The sequence below is a fragment of the Pseudophryne corroboree genome, chromosome 10 (genome assembly GCF_028390025.1).
Source record: "Pseudophryne corroboree isolate aPseCor3 chromosome 10, aPseCor3.hap2, whole genome shotgun sequence".
NCBI classification, from domain to species: Eukaryota; Metazoa; Chordata; class Amphibia; order Anura; family Myobatrachidae; genus Pseudophryne; species Pseudophryne corroboree.
Genome location: NC_086453.1, coordinates 265,622,493 through 265,640,468, shown reverse-complemented (window position 1 = coordinate 265,640,468; position 17,976 = coordinate 265,622,493). Strand labels below are relative to the sequence as shown.

The 17,976-nt window shown below is 43.9% G+C and overlaps 1 protein-coding gene across 6 annotated transcripts in view; it reads right to left on the bottom strand.

Annotated features, from left to right (window-relative positions):
* ALG9 (ALG9 alpha-1,2-mannosyltransferase) overlaps nucleotides 1-17,976 on the bottom strand; it is a 579,895-nt gene that overhangs the window by 218,177 nt on the left and 343,742 nt on the right. For all 6 annotated transcript variants that reach the window (XM_063943252.1, XM_063943251.1, XM_063943255.1 and 3 more), the window contains exons 12-13: nucleotides 14,642-14,789; nucleotides 2,477-2,606 (exon numbers count right to left, since the gene is read on the bottom strand). In XM_063943252.1, the coding sequence (XP_063799322.1) occupies nucleotides 2,477-2,606; nucleotides 14,642-14,789 (278 nt within the window). The remainder of the gene's footprint in view (nucleotides 1-2,476; nucleotides 2,607-14,641; nucleotides 14,790-17,976) is intronic.

Sequence of the window (17,976 nt, the reverse complement as noted above, 5' to 3'; positions counted from 1 at the left end):
ATTAGCAATACACATTATGAGGATCTAGAGTACAGTAATATGGGCATGAGAGGTCGGTTATGCCAACCATCCCAAGAACACCTATTTTGCACAGCCTAATAAGGGAGTACCATGGCAAGATTTCCAACACAAAGAAAAACCAGCAGTACTCTTCTTGTCACCTACAAAGATCTACTGTCAACAGCATAAATCTGCTATAGCTCATGTCACTGCGGAACCCTGAACTATACAGGGTTATGGTCTGAACACTATAACGGGGAAACCAATACAGGCCAAGAAAAAGAACTAACCTACTAGCAGCAGCTTGCAGCAATTAAGGTACCTGCTACCATATAATCAGATAAACTAGCAGAATACATGATGTTAATTGTTATATAATTTAAATAGGAGCAAAATGATGTGTCCATGTCTAGGGCTGCATGGACTAATCCGGAACAACGTAGAAGGTAGAGCCCGTACCCTACTGAGGAACAGACTCAGAGATGCTCTTATACAATAGACTACGAGCCCTGTGAGGTAGCATAATGCCTTGCCTTGAACCTGAGGCTCATGTATGTAAAGCGCTCAGTGTACTATTTGCGCACAAAACCTTCAGTGTAACCACTATTTCAACAGGCTCACACCAGACTGAATTTTTTGGTGCACCGGTTACTGCAATACTAGGATGCAAGTAATTATAGGAGGTAACACAGTCTTGAACAGATGCAGGCATAGGCATTTACAATAGGCTATCAGGAGACCACTGATTTACTGTAGTAGATGTGCTGCTGATGTTAGCACTAAGCCCTAAGTTAACGCTGAAGCTGTAAGCTAAAATTTCTAGTCTATCACTCTGTTTCCGGAAATCGAACCCAGGACCATGGGCATGACAGCCAGACGAGCTACCGCTCGAACCAAGAACTTTTCCTTTGTCCACGCTTATGACCTGTGAAGTCAGCTCATACCAAGGGCGGTTGATACACATCTCCTAAAGCTGAGAACATAATTATGCCTGCAAGACAACAGTAGGGGTCACTGGTGCATAAAACCAGCTGCTGTAATATAAAATGGCGGAAACTAACATAGGAGTGTGCCAATATGAGTGGGGATGTTAAAACACACCAAGGGCAAAAAAGTGACCTGTAACTTGGGGAGCACCACAGTGAGGATACCCCAACACGGTCAGCAACAGGGGTGCGGAAGACCTGTGCCACAGTGTTGCCCGCCCCCAGTCTGGTAGGCACCTTGCGGAGACAGCATGTCCTAGACGTGGGACTGTGGTGCTTTACTGCAGGATGCCCTGTGGGCTAATAGAGAGCCAGCGCTGTAATGTGTGTTATACAGACCTCTCTGCTCTTACAGGCAGCTGTGTATTGTAGGTAGAACCTGAGCAAGTAACTTACCTGTGGCTCTAGAGGAGCAGGGGAAACTGCACCAGAGCTCTTTTGATAGGGAGTCATTATTAGGATGCTGTGACACAGACTGATCGCTGCCATCACTGCTAATATGAGGCGCTCATGTCTCACTCTCGACGCTAGCGCCAAACATACACACGCCCGGGCTGCACCTGGGACCAAGCAGCACATGATGCTGAGCCTTGCAGTGGCATGCTGGCTGCAAACCTCTTCTACTGTGTGCGCACCTACATGCGTTTGCACGCTATGGGCTGGGGGACTTATGTCTTAAGGTGGGTATACACGGAACGATTATACCCACGATATGGGCATTTCCGATCGATCGGGTATGAATGATAATGATGGCGATGCGTACACCCGTGGGTCGCTAGCGTCAGATCTTTTGAACATGCAAGAAGATCTGGGGCTGTCGTTAGCGATGCCATGTTGGCGAATGCAGCATGGCCCGCGCATCCCCCTCCGTCGTTTGGCGCCACCGACATCGGCAAGTGTGCATGCATGTCGTTCAGTGACACATCGTGCCATGTATACCCACCATTACTCACCGCCTTGGAGTGGGGTTGTGTGGACCCAGAAACGAGCTGCAAGCGGTTATGGCGGGTCCGCAGAATCCGATAGCTCTGTGCCCAGGACCTGCAAGTAGCAGCGGCTGGTCCCCCCCTGGCAACTTCCACGTCGCAGACAGCCTGCTGCAGCTAGCAGACTGCCTGTGTGGATCTCCTGCAGCTACAGGAGCTGCTAAATCAAATTTAAGTAATAAAAAGTAAATAGAAGAAAATAAAAGTAATAAAGGCTGGAGACAGCTTAAAAGTGGGCGCTAAAAATTACTTATTACTAAAATGCGAACTATGAAAAGCTAAACATTTGCACAAATTCTTGGCAAAAACACAGAAATTGCAGTTTTGTAAAAAAAAAATGTCATCAAAACTTTAGGTCACAAGTGTATTCAATGTAGCTATTTTCATTCTGAATATTGCATTTGGTAAAATATAAATTTAGTCAAGTAATACTGTAGGTAAATCATCGTATCAAAAGATCAAACAGAGAACTACTGAATACCTGTACATATTGAATCCACTTACATATCTAGATGTCTCTTCCAGATTCTGGTCATTCATGTTCTTTGGAACAAGTCTTGTTGCTCGACGCCCCTTGGAATAAGGTTTTGGGAGTTGACCTCTGAACTCTGATTTAATGAACTGGAGTTGCCAACTACATTATACAGACATCAAAATATAGAACATAATTATGGAATTGTTGAGGGACTCTGGTGCTAATTAGAGTGAAGTAGCTTGTGTCCTATCAGACAAAGCAGTTAAGCTATGGGTGAGACTTATACAATTTTGAAGAGAAATAAAGTGGAGAGAGACAAAGTACCAAACAATCCACTTCTGTCATTTTACTGGCTGTGCTAGAAAATTTGATAAATCTACCCCATATGTTTTTCTCAATATCAGATTTCTGCACACAGCTACATCATATATACCGAAGACTGCAAATTGCACAACACACAGCAATTAATAAATCTAGGACAGAGCCAAGCGCAAATAAAATTCTCATTCAGGTTACAGTCAGTGAGAAAAATTAAGTGTAAAAAAATGGTTGGGAGCAGATTATAATTTTGAAGGCACTGTAGTTCTACACCAGAATAAAAGTAACAAAGAATCTGGTAAGTAATGAGAACAAGAGATATAGGGGTCTATTTACTGAAGGTCCGTACACATTAGATGATGTCGCTCTGTGAGCGACACAGTGTAATGTTTCCCCTCCCGGGCCGGCCGGTCGGCGGCCGACTGTACACACTGAGCGATATGACCGCTTATATCGCTCAGTGACGTCACATCTCCGCCAGCCCTGCATGCAGGTCGTGGACGACAGTCTAGATCCTTCATGCATGCACTGGCGACAGCGACGATCATTGCTGACCCGCGGGGCCGCGCATCGGTCGTAGCTGGCGGCATACACACTTGCCGATAAAATGAGCGACGTCGCTCAGGGAGGGGGAAAATGAGCGACGCTGCTCATTTTATCAGCAAGTGTGTATGGGCCTTAAGCATTGGAGAGGGATACAGTGGAGAGAGATAAGGTACCAACCAATCAGCTCCTAACAGCCCGTTTTCAAACAGCCAGTACTTAGCCATCAGAAGCTGATTGGCTGGTACTTTAGCTCTATTCACTTTATCACTCTCTAAGGCTTAGTAAATAGACCCTATAGTTCCAAAAGAATTTGGTATATCTGGCTACCTAATCACTATAATTTGGAATCTGTAACAATTGTTTGGAACAATAGGACACATCTGAATTTTAATTGGCATATAGAGCACATAAGCAAAACAAAAATGTAATGCAGTGAGTGATCACTTAATCAGCTAATTTACCGTAAATCCTTATTCTTGATTGGGTATATTTTTCATTCAAATATAAACAACTTACAGGGTCGCCATGGGGGAGGGTAGAAAGTACTGGGCCTAGTTAAGATTCTACAGTTTGGAGCCTGACATTAACAACACGGCTTGTCCATATCCACTCATTACAGGGACACAACATTTCTCATGGCGGCCCTGCCAACTTACACTATTAAAACTGATTTTGCAACCATTCTCAGAGGGTACTTTGGGTCTGCCCTGTTCAGAGCTGATCCATTTTTTACTTAATCCCTTGGCTGGTGTGGTTGCCAAGTCGGGCTTTCCCTGATATGGTTGCATATGATGCGACTGTGTCAGATACGGGTATGGGTCATTAGGTCAACAGTCATTAGGTCAACCACTATTGGTCAACATGCATTAGGTCGACAGGGTGACTAGGTCGACACGCATTAGGTAGACATGGTCATTAGGTCGACATGGAAAAGGTCGATGTGAGATTTTCTACTTTTTGTGGTGTTGTTTTCTTCGTAAAGTGACGGGGAACCCCAATTAGTGCACCGTGTCCCCGCTGCGCTCGGCACAGGTTACCATTCCCAATTGTAGTCTATGTGGATCGTAAAGTATGAAAAAGTTCAAAACATGAAAAAAAAGTGAAAAACTCATGTCAACCTTTTTCCATGTCGACCTTGTTCATGTCGACCAAAAGTGGTTGACCTAATGACTGTCGACCTAATGACTGTCGACCTAATGACCGTAAACTGTCAGATACTGAAAGGTAATCTACCAGCGGCAGTAGGGCTCAGGAGGCAGTGCCGACCACGCTGCACCCTTCGATCCCCCGCAGCCCTCCCCTCCCACCCTGGGCACAGCATGAGGATTGCAGCTATGGATGCAGGAAGACAGTTTTCCTGCAGTGCGACCTCACAGTGCTCAGGGCAGCAATGGATGGATCCACTTCTCTCTATTTAGACTGTGTTTGGAATCCTGACAGGATATTCCAGGTATGTCCCCAAAATTGTTTTTTTTTTAATGATCAAATTGTGTATAAAAATAGGATTTTAATTACCTACTGGTAAATTCTTTTCTCGTAGTCCATAGAGGATACTGGGGTCCACATTAGTACCATGGGGGTATGGATGGGTCCACTAGGAGCCTTGGGCACTTTAAGAAATCAATAGTGTGCACTGGCTCCTCCCTCTATGCCCCTCCTACCAGACTCAGTCTAGGAAACTGTGCCCAAGGAGACGCACATACTTTGAGAGAAGGATATAAAAGGATAGTGGTGAGATTCCGAACCAGCACACACAAACAAGAGGAAAGCCAAGCTAGCCTTGAAACAGGAACAGCAACGGCCGAACCAACATTACTTGACCAAATAACAGTGCAGGAAGAACGAAGACCGGGCGGCTGCCCAGTATCCTCTACAGACTACGTGAAAAGGATTTACTGGTAGGTAATTAAAATCCTATTTTCTCTTATTTTCTCTTACGTCCTAGACGATGCTGGGGTCCACATTAGTACCATGGGGATGTACCATAGCTCCCAAACCGGGTGGGAGAGTGCTGAAGTCCCTGCAGAACCGATTGACCAAACTGAAGGTCCTCAGAGGCCAAAGTATCGAACTGGTAGAACTTTGCAAACGTGTTCGTACCAGACCAAGCAGCTGCTCGGCACAGCTGTAAGGCCGAGACACCCCGGGCAGCCGTCCAGGAAGAACCCACTGACCTAATAGAGTGGCCATGTACAGATAGATCTAGGAACCGTCAAACTTGCCATAGAGTAAGCATGCTGGATAGTAAGCTTGATCCAGCGAGCAATAGACTGCTTTGAAGCAGGACACCCAATTTTATAGGGATCATAGAGTACAAACAGCGAGTCCGATTTTCTGTGATGAGCTGTCCGTTTGACATAGATTTTCAAAGCCTGCACTACATCCAGGGACTTTAAAGTGGAAGAAGTGTCAGTAAGCACCGGAACGACAATAGGTTGGTTGATGTGAAACACAGACACCACATTTGGAAGAAATTGCTGATGAGTTCTGAGCTTAGCTCTATCTTCATGAAAAATCAAATAGGGGCTCTTGTGAGACAGACACACGTTTTGCCAAAGCCAAGGCCAGCAATGTGACTGTCTTGCACGTAAGAAACTTTACATCAACCTCCTGTAAAGGCTCAAACCATTCAAATTGTAGAAACCGCAACACCACGTTGAGATATCAAGGTGCCGTGGGAGGCACAGAGAGCGGCTGAATGTGCAGAACAACTTTGAAGAACGTCTGAACCTCAGGAAGGGAAGCCAACTGTTTTTGGATGAAAACGGACAAGGTCGAAATCTGGACTTTTATGGAGCCCAGGCGTAGGCCCACATCCACACCAGACAGCAGAAAAAGCAGAAACCGACCCAGTTGAAATTCCACCGCAGGAATATTTCTGTTTTCACACATATTTTCTCCAAATACGGTGGTAATGTTTAGACGTTACCCCTTTTTTGGCTTGGATCAGGGTAGGAATTACCCTGTCCGAAATTCCTTTCTGGGTTAAAGTTTGACACTCAACCTCTATGCCGTCAAACGTAGCCGCGGTAAGTTTTGATAGACGAATGGCCCCTGTTTCAGAAAATCTTCTTGGAGAGGTAGAGGCCACAGATCCTCCAGAAGCCTGTCTATTAGATCAACGTGCCAAGCCCTTCTTGGCCAATCTGGAGCAATGAGAATTGCCTGAACCTTTTCCCTTTTTATTCTTTTGAGAATTCTTGGGATCAGTGGAAGTGATGGAAACACATACACCATTTGGTAGGCCCATGGAGCCACCACAGCATCCAACACCACTGCCTGTGGGTCTCTCGACCTGGAACAATACCGTCTAAGTTTCTTGTTGAGATGAGAGGCCATCATGTCGATTTGTGGAGTTCCCCAGTGACGTGTCACGCGCCCGAACACCTCCGGGTGAAGGGCCCACTCTCCTGGGTAGAGGTCGTATCTGCCGAGGAAATCTGCTTCCCAGTTGTGTACTCCCGGAATGAAGATCGCAGACAACGCCACAGCGTGTCTTTCTGCCCAGAGGAGAATCCGTGTTACCTCTGACATTGCTGCTCTGTTCTTCTTTCCGCCCTGTCGGTTTATGTACGTTACTGCCGTCACACTCTCCGACTGAACCTGGATAACCTGATCTTGAAGAAAATGTGCTGCCTGTAGAAGGGCATTGTTTATGGCCCTTAGTTTCAGAATGTTGATTGGAAGTATGGTTTCCTGACTTGACCATTTTCCTTGGAAGTGTTCCCCCTGGGTGACTGCTCCCCAACCTCTGAGGCTTGCATCTGTGGTTAACAGAATCCAATTTTGAATCCCGAACCGCCGGCCCTCGGTCAGGTGAGAAATCTGGAGCCACCACAGCAGAGAAATACTGGCTTTTGGCGATAGATGAATCCTCTGGTGCATATGGAGATGCGATCCGGACCATTTGTCCAACAGGTCCAGCTAGAAGGGTCTGGCGTGAAACCTTCCGTACTGCAGTGCCCTGTAAGCGGCTACCATCTTTCCCAGAAGGCGAATGCAGATATGCACCGATATCGGGGTTGGTTTGAGAACATCCTGCACCATCGACTGGATCACCACTTCCTTCTCCAATGGAAGGAATACCTTCTGTACTACCGTATCCAGTATCATCCCCAAGAACGGAAGCCTCAGTGTTGGTTGCAGGTGAGATTTCGGTAAGTTCAGAATCCACTCGTGATCCCAGAGAAGCGGAGTTGAGAGGGCAATGCTGTTCAACAACTGCTCCCTGGATGGTGCTTTTATCAGGTACGAAATTATGTTCACTCCGCGTTTGCGGAGGAGGAACATCATCTCCATTACCTTGGTGAACACCCTCGGAGCCGTGGAGGGGCCAAAAGGCAGAGCCTGGAACTGGTAGTGACAGTCCTGTAAGGCAAACCTGAGATAAGCCTGATGAGGCGGCCAGATCAGGATATGAAGGTATGCATCCTTGATATCTAGAGACACCAATAATTCCTCTTCCGCCAGTCTCGAGATCACTACTCTCAGAGACTCCATCTTGAATTTGAACACCCGTAAATACAGGTTCAACGACTTGAGGTTTAAAATGGGTCTCACCGAACCATCCGGTTTCGGTACCACAAACAGGTTGGAATAATACCCTCTGTTCCGTAACTGAGGTGAAACTGGAACAATGACTGAGTCTGTATCAGTTTTTGAATGGCATCCTGTCAATTTATACTTGCCTCCTGAGAAGCTGATAAGCCTGACTTGAAGAATCTGTGAGGTGGGAGGTCCTGAAACTCCAGTCTGTATCCCTGGGCAATGAGCTCTTTGACCCAGTGATCCTGGCATGATGTTGACCATACGTGACTGGAATGTTTTAACCGGGCTCCCACCTGCCTGTCTTCCAGGCAGAGAGGTCCACTGTCATGCTGAAGGCTTGGGGGAAGCAGAACCGGAGTTCTGTTCATGTGAAACTGCAGTTGCTTGTTTTCTGGGTTTACCTCTATTGCCTTTGAAGGCTGTAGAAGAACCCTTGGCTTTATTTTAAAATTTTGCTGTCTGAAAGGACTGCACAGTCGGAGCAGAATAGGCCTTCCTAGATCGGGGTCTGCGGAAGGAAGATATGTGGACTTAACCGCCATAGCCTTGGAAATCCACATATCCAGTTTGTCACCAAATAAGGCCTTGCCTGTGAAAGGTAGGCTTTCTACCCCCTATCTGGAATCCGCATCTGCCGTTCACTGACATAGCCATAGGCCCCTGCGTGTAGACACTGCCATGGCCGTGGTGCGTGCATTGAGCAATCCGATTTCTTTTATGGCTTCCACCATAAAATTTGCAGAGTCCTGTATATAGTGCAGGAATAAAAGTATCTCACCTCTTGGTAAGGAATCTAACCCCTCAATTAGGTTTTTGCAATGGCCCTAGTGATCCAAGCACAAGCTAGAGTGGGTCTCTGGCCCACCCCCGCAGTGGTGTATACAGACTTGAGAGTGATCTCAATCTTGCGGTCAGCCGCATCCTTTAAGTAGGCTGCCCCAGGGACCGGTAAGACTATCTTACGGGACAATCTAGATACTGATGCGTCAACAATCGGTGGGTTTTTCCCATTTTTTACTGTCGTTCTGAGGAACAGGGAAGGATGTCAGTAACCTTTTAGGGATCTGAAACTTCTTGTCAGGATTAACCCACGTTTCTTCAAATAGGGAATTTAATTCCTTAGATGCAGGGAAAGTAGCAGAGGATTTCTTTTGTACATTAAAATATGATTTCTCCTCACCCTCTGTCGCTTTGTCAGGAATGTGCAGGACATCTCTAATAGCTTCTATCAGGGCCTGTATTCCCTGTGACAAAGTTGCATCTCCCCTCCCGAGTACACCTCACCCTCCTCAACGTCTGATACATCATCATCATCTGATACATCATCATTAGTATGAGTCTGCAGGATTTGGGCCAGTGTACGCTTTTGTGGACAAATGGCAGGGGTCTGAGACGTTGGAATGGCCACTGAATCTCTATTCATCTGGTCATCTACAGACTGTCTTAAGTATTGCATCTCCTTCTCATTTTGGGATAATTTATGGGAAATATTCCAGATCATCCCTTTCAATGAATCTAACCATACAGGTTCAGATCCAACACAAAATTGGGCGCTAATGTTTGAATAAAAATGCTAGCCGCACGTTCCTGGGGCCTGGTTCGTAAGCCACCAATTAATTAACAAGACAAAACGATTTGAAACAGCGCTTAGCATTTAATTAAAACTTTTTTTTAATTAATTATATTGCTATAAAATTGAATAGAAATACAAATGAAAATAAAAGAATTATATGATTATACAATTACCGGCCGGATTTCTTGTTTTATACAATCAATACATGAAACAATTAATATGTATAAAATGCATAACTGTTATACACAGCGAGAAATTCTCTCCTGTAAATATATATTTGTGCACAAACGGGTGTACTCCACTAATTAAGAGAACACTACTTTAGTAACAGTTAGGACTTGGCAGGCGTCCCTGCGCTGTAGATTGCCTAATACTGTCCGTTTAATTAAGGAAAAGGATTTGGTGAATTGCTACCTTGATTATTAAATCGTTGCAGGCTTTCCTGAAAACGCAGATGACAACACAATGTTTGGACAGGTGTTATACACTTTGTCCTTCCTTTAGGCAACAAAATATGATGGCAGTCTCTGTATGAAATGTGAGGGAGTTCAAGTGACAGGATGTCCATATATCAGTACAACGACATATCTTACAGCTGTTTGTATTGAGCTGATATTATGATCCTCCCTTTAGCCCCAGGTGCCGCACCAACCTCTATGTTGTAATGTGGTCTTTGCTCAGATGTAGGAGAGCCCTCCTTATTCCCCCTTAGCACTGGGGTCCGGACAACCGGGTACTGAGACAATAGATGTATTAAGGCAGCAGGCGGTTCCTGGAATATTTAAATAAGCCGGCCGGCTGTAACTCACTTGTTTCTTCACATACGCGTTTCTCCGCCTTCCTGTATCCTCGGCGGCTTCCTCAGTGTGTATAGAGCCTCTCGATCTTTACCTGGCTTATAAGCCAGGTCCGTCTCTCCGTCTTCCTGTTTCATTGATTGACACGTGATACGTTGCGTGTCAGACCTCTTTATGGTTCCACATTATGTGCCGCAAATCACAGCCTGGGATCTCGTCCTGAACCAAAGATCTTTTTAAATGTCAACCAATTATTCCATCCAAATTTGAATTGCATTATGATGTAACATAGCAATACGGGGATTATCCTTAATTAGTGGAGTCACCCGACAGTTTTATATATATATGCATAATTAAACACATAATTCTAACAAAACAATTTATCAATTAAAATATGACTTTTAGAATAACCCCAAATATTTAATATTCTCATTAAACTTTCTCCGTCAATAATACATAATACTCATCAATTTGTATTTCCTATAATTTCATACTAATATTGATCAATAATTATACATATTAATTTAAATTCTCAGTATTTAATATATTTAGCTTCTACTATCCTTTTTTGTAATTAATTGTACTTATGATAATATTTATTATACATTGGATTATGAACTTGTAAAGTTTTAATTTAACCAACTTGATTGAGTATTGTTGTAATAAATACTGCACACGGTGAACACACATCCTTAAATCCTCATGGCCGGTAGTCCTATTTTGACTTAGAAATCTGTACAGTGATGGGAACTGATGTACCACATTAAACTCTTACATCCTGATTTACACTAAACCCCATTCAATTCGACAGTGTCATTTAATCCATTCGGCATCATTGTATCGAGTTGGAAAATCCAGTATGCTTCACGTCTACATAATGACCCATATCTATTTCCCCCCCGTTTAGTTGATGCAATTTGTTCTATAGCTAGCATGGTCACACCTTCAAATCTACCTTTACAACATCGATTTATATGATTCGATACTGGATGCTGTGCATTTTTTCTCACATTACGCCTATGTTCCATAAACCGCACATGCATGGTTCGTGTAGTGCGACCTACATATTGTCTGCCACAAACACACGTTAATAAATAAATAACGTATGTGGATGAACAATTAATAAATTCTTTTATTTGAAATTTTTCTTTGGTCACAAATGACTGAAATTCAGTACTTTTACGAGGGAGGTAAAAACATGATAAACAGTCTAATTTACCACACCTGTGAAATCCACTAGGTTTTTGTGGCAGCCAGTTTGTGTCAATATTTACAGCCTTTTTACCTTCATAGTGGCTAGTCACCAATTTTGATTTAAGATTATCAGCCCTTCTAAAAATAACTGTGGTTCAGATCCACTAGCCTGAGAATGTGTACTATCCTGAGTACACTGCAGTGATCCCCCTGAGTGAGAAAAATACTCTGCCGTGCATGAGACACACTCCTTTGACATAGTTAAATGTGAAAGAACCTCCACACACAGGACAATAGGTTAAAAGCACAGTTAACCCACACAGAGCCCCTTACAGAAACACAGAGTATGATGGAGCCATCCACACCGCGCCCCTATAGCTAACTTCCAAGTTTAGCTGGGTTGCAAACTAATCCCCCTTAATAGGGGCTTAGTATTCTATTATTGCTCCCCCCCTTGCTATGACCCCATGGTACCGCTTAGGTGATCTGGAGTCTTTGTGGAGAAGCAGAGCTTTCTTGCCAGCCTGTCTGTGTATAGCTGCAGAGGGAAAATGGCGCTGGTCAGCTGCTGGATCCGCTCATAGTGAAGCCCCGCCCCCTTAATGGGGCGCGGTCTTCCCATTTTTTATACTGGCTGAGGTAATATTTCTGCTCTACAGTGGGTTGAAACCACTGTAAGATGTATGCCAGTGTGGGTATTAATAGTTATGGCTTCAGCTTGCCCCTTACAGCGGACCACGCAGCACCATGCATGTTTCTGAAGCCTGGAGCCACAGCCTGCTTGTCAGCGCTGCGCTCCTACCCTTGTGCCGCCATTACAACCGGAGACCCGCTAACTGGGACGCCGGCCACCTACTCACCACTCTGCTTACTTCTGGCTCTATTAGGGGAGGCACCGTGCTGCGGGTCTGTACACTCGCCATGGTGGGGCTTGCGAATAGGACCCTCAGGAGCTCAGTGTCCTGTCAGCGGGGAACGGGACCATTAACCCTAAGGAGGTTGGGACGTTTCCCCCCCTAAGTCCCACAAAGCAGGCAGTCTGTTGCCAACCAGACCTGCCTGAAAACAAAAAATAGAAAATAAACGCAGAAAACTTTTCAGGAGCTTCCCAAACGTGACCGACTCCTCCGGGCACATATTCTAAACTGAGACTGGTAGGAAGGGCATAGAGGGAGGAGCCAGTGCACACTACTGATTTCTTAAAGTGCCCAAGGCTCCTAGTGGACCTGTCTATACCCCATGGTACTAATGTGGACCCCAGCATCCTCTAGGACATAAGAGAAATAACTTTATAACCTTGATTGCTGAATCAGGTTTAAATAGCTATTATTTACATAATTTGATAATAAAAAGAATATAAAATAAAATTTCAAAAATGGTCAATTTTAGGGATATTTTTGAAAAAAATATTAGTCATTTGGGGGAGGGGGATTCAATTAGCCACGACAGTGCTGCAGCCATGAAATACAGGGGTATTTTGATTTTTTTTTTATCATCCCTAATCAATTATCCCACATGAAAACCAGCCATTTTTTGTGTGAAAATACACAGGTCTCGCGATAAACTACGAGTCAATGTACTTTTGCAGCACTTATTCCAGGTAAAACAGAGTACCTATCGCAGATTAGGATTCGCCTGAACCAAACCTTCAATAGATGCTGGGTATTGGGGCTAAATGAACAGCCCCCAGTGAATCAATTAGCTACGTTAAATTACCGCGGCTAATTGAATTCTGGCCTACTGTAAGTGGTTAAGGGAAAGAGCAAGCAAATTAACCAATTTCCAATTAACTTGGCAGATTGTGACTCTTAATTTAACTTTGTTGACTGACTGATTTTATAACCATAATCAAATGAATACACACTTATTCATATAGGATTTATTTTATTTTCCGTGATTCTGCAAAGACAACCATATATTTACATATTTCTTGTATGATAATGAGCTCTGTTTGCTGTGCAATGACTTAACAAACGACCTCACAGACAGGGCTAACAACCCTTGTTTAATAAGTACTTCTGTACAAAACATATTGGGGAAGGGGGACACATTGTCCTATATATAATCACCAGACTCATCTGGACACATTTCTGGGGTTGCACTTATTATCTAAAAACATTATTATTATAGTTTTATTGAAGAATTATATAAGTGCAAGTAATTTTCTAGTCATTAGTCACTATTTTCCCCCTTATATATACCCCATGATATAAATATTCCAATATACAACCAAAAGACAGCCATCTGTAACATAAAGTTTGCTTGGCTACACCACAGGAAGTTATTCCTATGGAAACTGATGCATGTAGGAATAGGGATGGCCATCGACCATCGATTATTCCTAATCATCGATGGTTTAAGGCTGATGTCAAATAGTTTTGCCATCGATGGGAGAGAACCAGATGGTTTCTCTCCATCGTTGGCTTAGCCTAAACAAGTTTTTTTTAAAGATGCTGGGACACGGAGCATAGTTCCGGCCCTAGCACCAGTGAAGCCCCGTCCTCGGTCTGTGATTGGCCCGTGGGTCATTCACAGAAATAACAGGGATGGCCATCGATGAGTGAATCCATCGATGGTCTCCCACAGCATAGTTAGTGACCCTCGATGGTCACTCACAGTTTCACCATCGATGGCGAACACACCGATGGCCATCCCTATGTAGGAAACAAAAGCTGGTCTGGACAGGAAGTAGAAATCGCCTCTGGTTATGGAGCATGTCTACTTAATGTATATCTACTGTGTTTCTGTTCAACTTTTTAGATACAAATTAAATTTGAACATTAATGGTTGGATAAATAAAAGATCTCTATGGAGTAGCAAACAAACAAAAAAAAAAAGGTCTGATTTCAGGAGACAGTCACATACTGACCTTGGCCTCCAGAAAGAGTACATTGACTTTCTCTTGTGTGCAGATGTGTCCTCATACACTTAGGCGCGAGATGCCTGGCACAAGTGAGCCGTGTCGAGATCGCACACAGATTTACAAGTGTTGCATATCAAACTAATCAGTGTTGTGAAGCAGTTTTGTCACGTAGCACAGCGACTAAGATACATATTTGAGTGAAAAAGATGCAAAAAAGGGACCTGGCGTGGCGAGAAGGGATGTTTGGTGCAACTGCAGCAGTAATGTAGGACGACACATCTGTACCATATGGATATGTTTCATGTAGCTGTAGGCACACTGTGTACAGAATAAAGGACTTATTTATGGCACTCACTTGTCTGGTAGAAGGAAATTACTGGGAAATCTATACCATTCTTTCCCCACACACACGTTTACGGTCTTGCTCTCTGGCACAGTGTGAACAGATGGGTCTTTGGCAAGTCGGTAGAACTCAGGATAGAGATCTAATGGTGCATGGTAACCTGGAACACAGAAGAGGCTTTAAACACCAAGCAAATGTAAAACTCAAAATCTGTATGTATTCTGCGTGTGATCATGGCAGAGTTGGATAATTTTGTACCAAAGTAGCACTTAGCCAGGTGATTGACTGAAGCTGCCGCTATCTAGTCAGCTTCAATTGGCACTTGCCAAATCCTGAGTGTGGGCACCAAGGCAGATTGTAGCTTTCAAAACAGCACCAAAAAAGTGTTCTCCTCAGGGGTATGACCACGCCCCGTGTCATAAATGTGGCCATGACTTTTCACACACTGCACCAACATGACGACCTCCAATGTAATAAGGTACGAACTGATGTCACAGCAGCTTAATAGACTGCAGTTTCAGCTTTTTGACCTGGTCACAAAAATGGGGCAGGCACTACATCTGTCTAATACCACTTTCACACATGCAGCTAAATGTCGGGTTTTTGCATATGAACAGCATCAAACTGGGATTTCTGTATGTGTAAATGCAGACTACCTGGGACTAAGGGTCGGGATGAGACCCTGGAGTTTGCCGGCTTTTAGACTCTGAAACATCCCGGCTCGCATATCTGAAGGGTGTATTAGGGGTTACATAAATAATACTTTACTTTAGCTGTTGTCTACTGCAGTATTAGGGCAAAACTGGACCATGTATTTTTACCTTCATGGTTTACAGTAGAAAAATTAAAGTTTGGGATTACAAATGTTTTCATGGGATATACTTTCGGGACATAGCAGTGTACTGACCACTAAATATAACGACAGAACAAATTATCCCGGAAATAATTTATAAGCATATACCCTCAGGAGTTAAGCTCCTTCTCTTCCCTAAAGGTGCAATCTTATTAGCCTACAAGCACCCTCAATGCCCTAGCGGGATGCATATGATATCCTGGCTGAAGGGTCGCAGGCAGTCATATGACCAACACCGGCATCCCGAAACAAAGAATCCCGTGGGTCGGGTAAGTATGTATACCCTTCCTCCCTATCCCTCCCTGCCCGCAGCCTAACCCTAACCTTTCTTCCCCCGCAGCCTAAGCCTAACCTTAATCCTCCCCGGGGTGCCTAACCCTAACCAACCACCCCCCACAGCCAGAGCCGGCCCTAACCAATATGATGCCCTAGGCAATATTTTGGCTGGTGCCCCCTAGCACCACCGCTAGTTCTGCAGGAGATGCCTGGCATGAGTCAGCTGGCAGCTCTGCTAACGTCAGGCGCCTTTTGTTTATGAAAATGCATCTTATTTGCATTACTATGTGGCTAGGATGCACATGCAGCTTCTGCTGATTAAAATGATATGCAGTATGGCTATATACTGTGTGCGACTGCGGCTGTATCTGCATACGAAATGCTACATTACAGTGGTTTCCAGGAATACACTGCAACGTAGCATTTCGTATGCAGATACAACCGCAGTCACACACAGAATATAGGCATGCCGCATATCATTTTAATCAGCAGAAGCTGCTGGTGCCCCTAAGCATACCAAATGCCCTAGGCAGTTGCCTAGTTTGCCTATGCCTAAGGCCGGCTCTGCCCACAGCTTAAGCCTAACCCTAACCATATATCCTATGATCACTTCCAGCAATAATAAGGACCTTTTCACAATATTGGCCCCCCACTTGACTATACACAGCTGAAGCTTATCCCTTAGCTTTAGGACTGTTCATTAGAGAACAACGGCTGGTAATTGCTGTTATCTGAGCTACTGCAATTCACAGATCCTCTCCTGTTGTACTGTATAAAACCAACAATATCTTTTGATTCTACATGCAGCCTTTACATGTTTGCTATATTTTGATCTGTCCTGTGGCATGATTCTATTTTATTTCAAACCGCTCAAACGCTTCTCCAATCCTACATCTCTGGCCTCCTCTCAGTCCTCACTCCCTTTGCACTCTTGTTCTGATTGTTGCCTTGCCTCTGACCAGATTACCTCCTCTAACTCCCACATACACATGCTGCTCTATCTTCTGTAACTCATGCCCCTACCCTATCAGACTGTCTAATATAGCGTGCACGGTTTTAATTGTGTCCCGAAAATGCACCTATTCATAAAATCCTATCAGCTTGACTAGCACTCTTAACTCACACTCCCTGTCCTTCTTCCTCATCTCTTTATAGTCCAGTTATATCCACCACCCTAGTAGACTATTAATGCACAAAGTCAGGTCCCTCAGCCTTGTTCTCACTCTCCAATACCCTTGTTTCCAGTCCCAATTACAGTCAGTCACTTTGATCCTTTCTGTCTGTCTTTCCCAGGGTGCTACTGCTAATAACATTCATTTAGTTTCATTTTCTCACTGTTTGATTCCCCCCCAACCCCCCTTGGAATGGTCTGTTTAAATCTTTTTAGATTGGGTTGTTTGCAACATTGTAATTTTTTCGTATATGGCGCTACAGATATTGGGAGCACCATATAAATAAAAGAGAATAGTAATAACACAGTATATTAAATGTGTGATCCACTAGCAACAATGGTATTTCAGCCCCACATCCAGAAGAGCATAAGGAACAGGAGGCCAACATTCCATAAGTTAAGAAGGCCACACATAAACCAAAATGTTTTATACATTTATACATACAGAAAATGTGTATCTTCTATGGGCATTAAAATATATATGTATATATATATGTATACGCTTTTTAAATCAATGGGCATTAAAATGTATTAGTTTGGCATTTCATATATAATAATTTTTAATTCATTCAAATGTGATCTCCTTGTTGTTAACCTCACAAAATGTTACCAGTTTTGGCTTTACACTGTTCAATACCTTCACTGTTAAGAACAGGTGGGACTCGTCCTCCACATTGCCAGGGGTCAAATGGGGAAGAATGGGTCGAGAGGAGTAGTGTTAGAAATCACTAAACCATGGATAGGATTACATCATCAAGCCCTGCCCTCTCCAGACACTACACTACAGACATATTAAAAAGCAGTGAAAATGGGTGAGTGCATTAAAAGTGCTCTCTCTCACTTAATCTGGAACTCAGAGTCAGGGGTCCCCTCTTTCAAATTAAGGGACCCCCTGATAAAGTTATTCACTTGTGATCATGTATGTTCACCAGTGAACACATCAGCAGGAAGTCCAGGTATGGTGGAATTTCTACTAAACACAAGGTATTAAACTCAAGGGCACCATCAGGCAAAAGAAGGGAGTCCTCTATTTTAATTGAAGTGTCC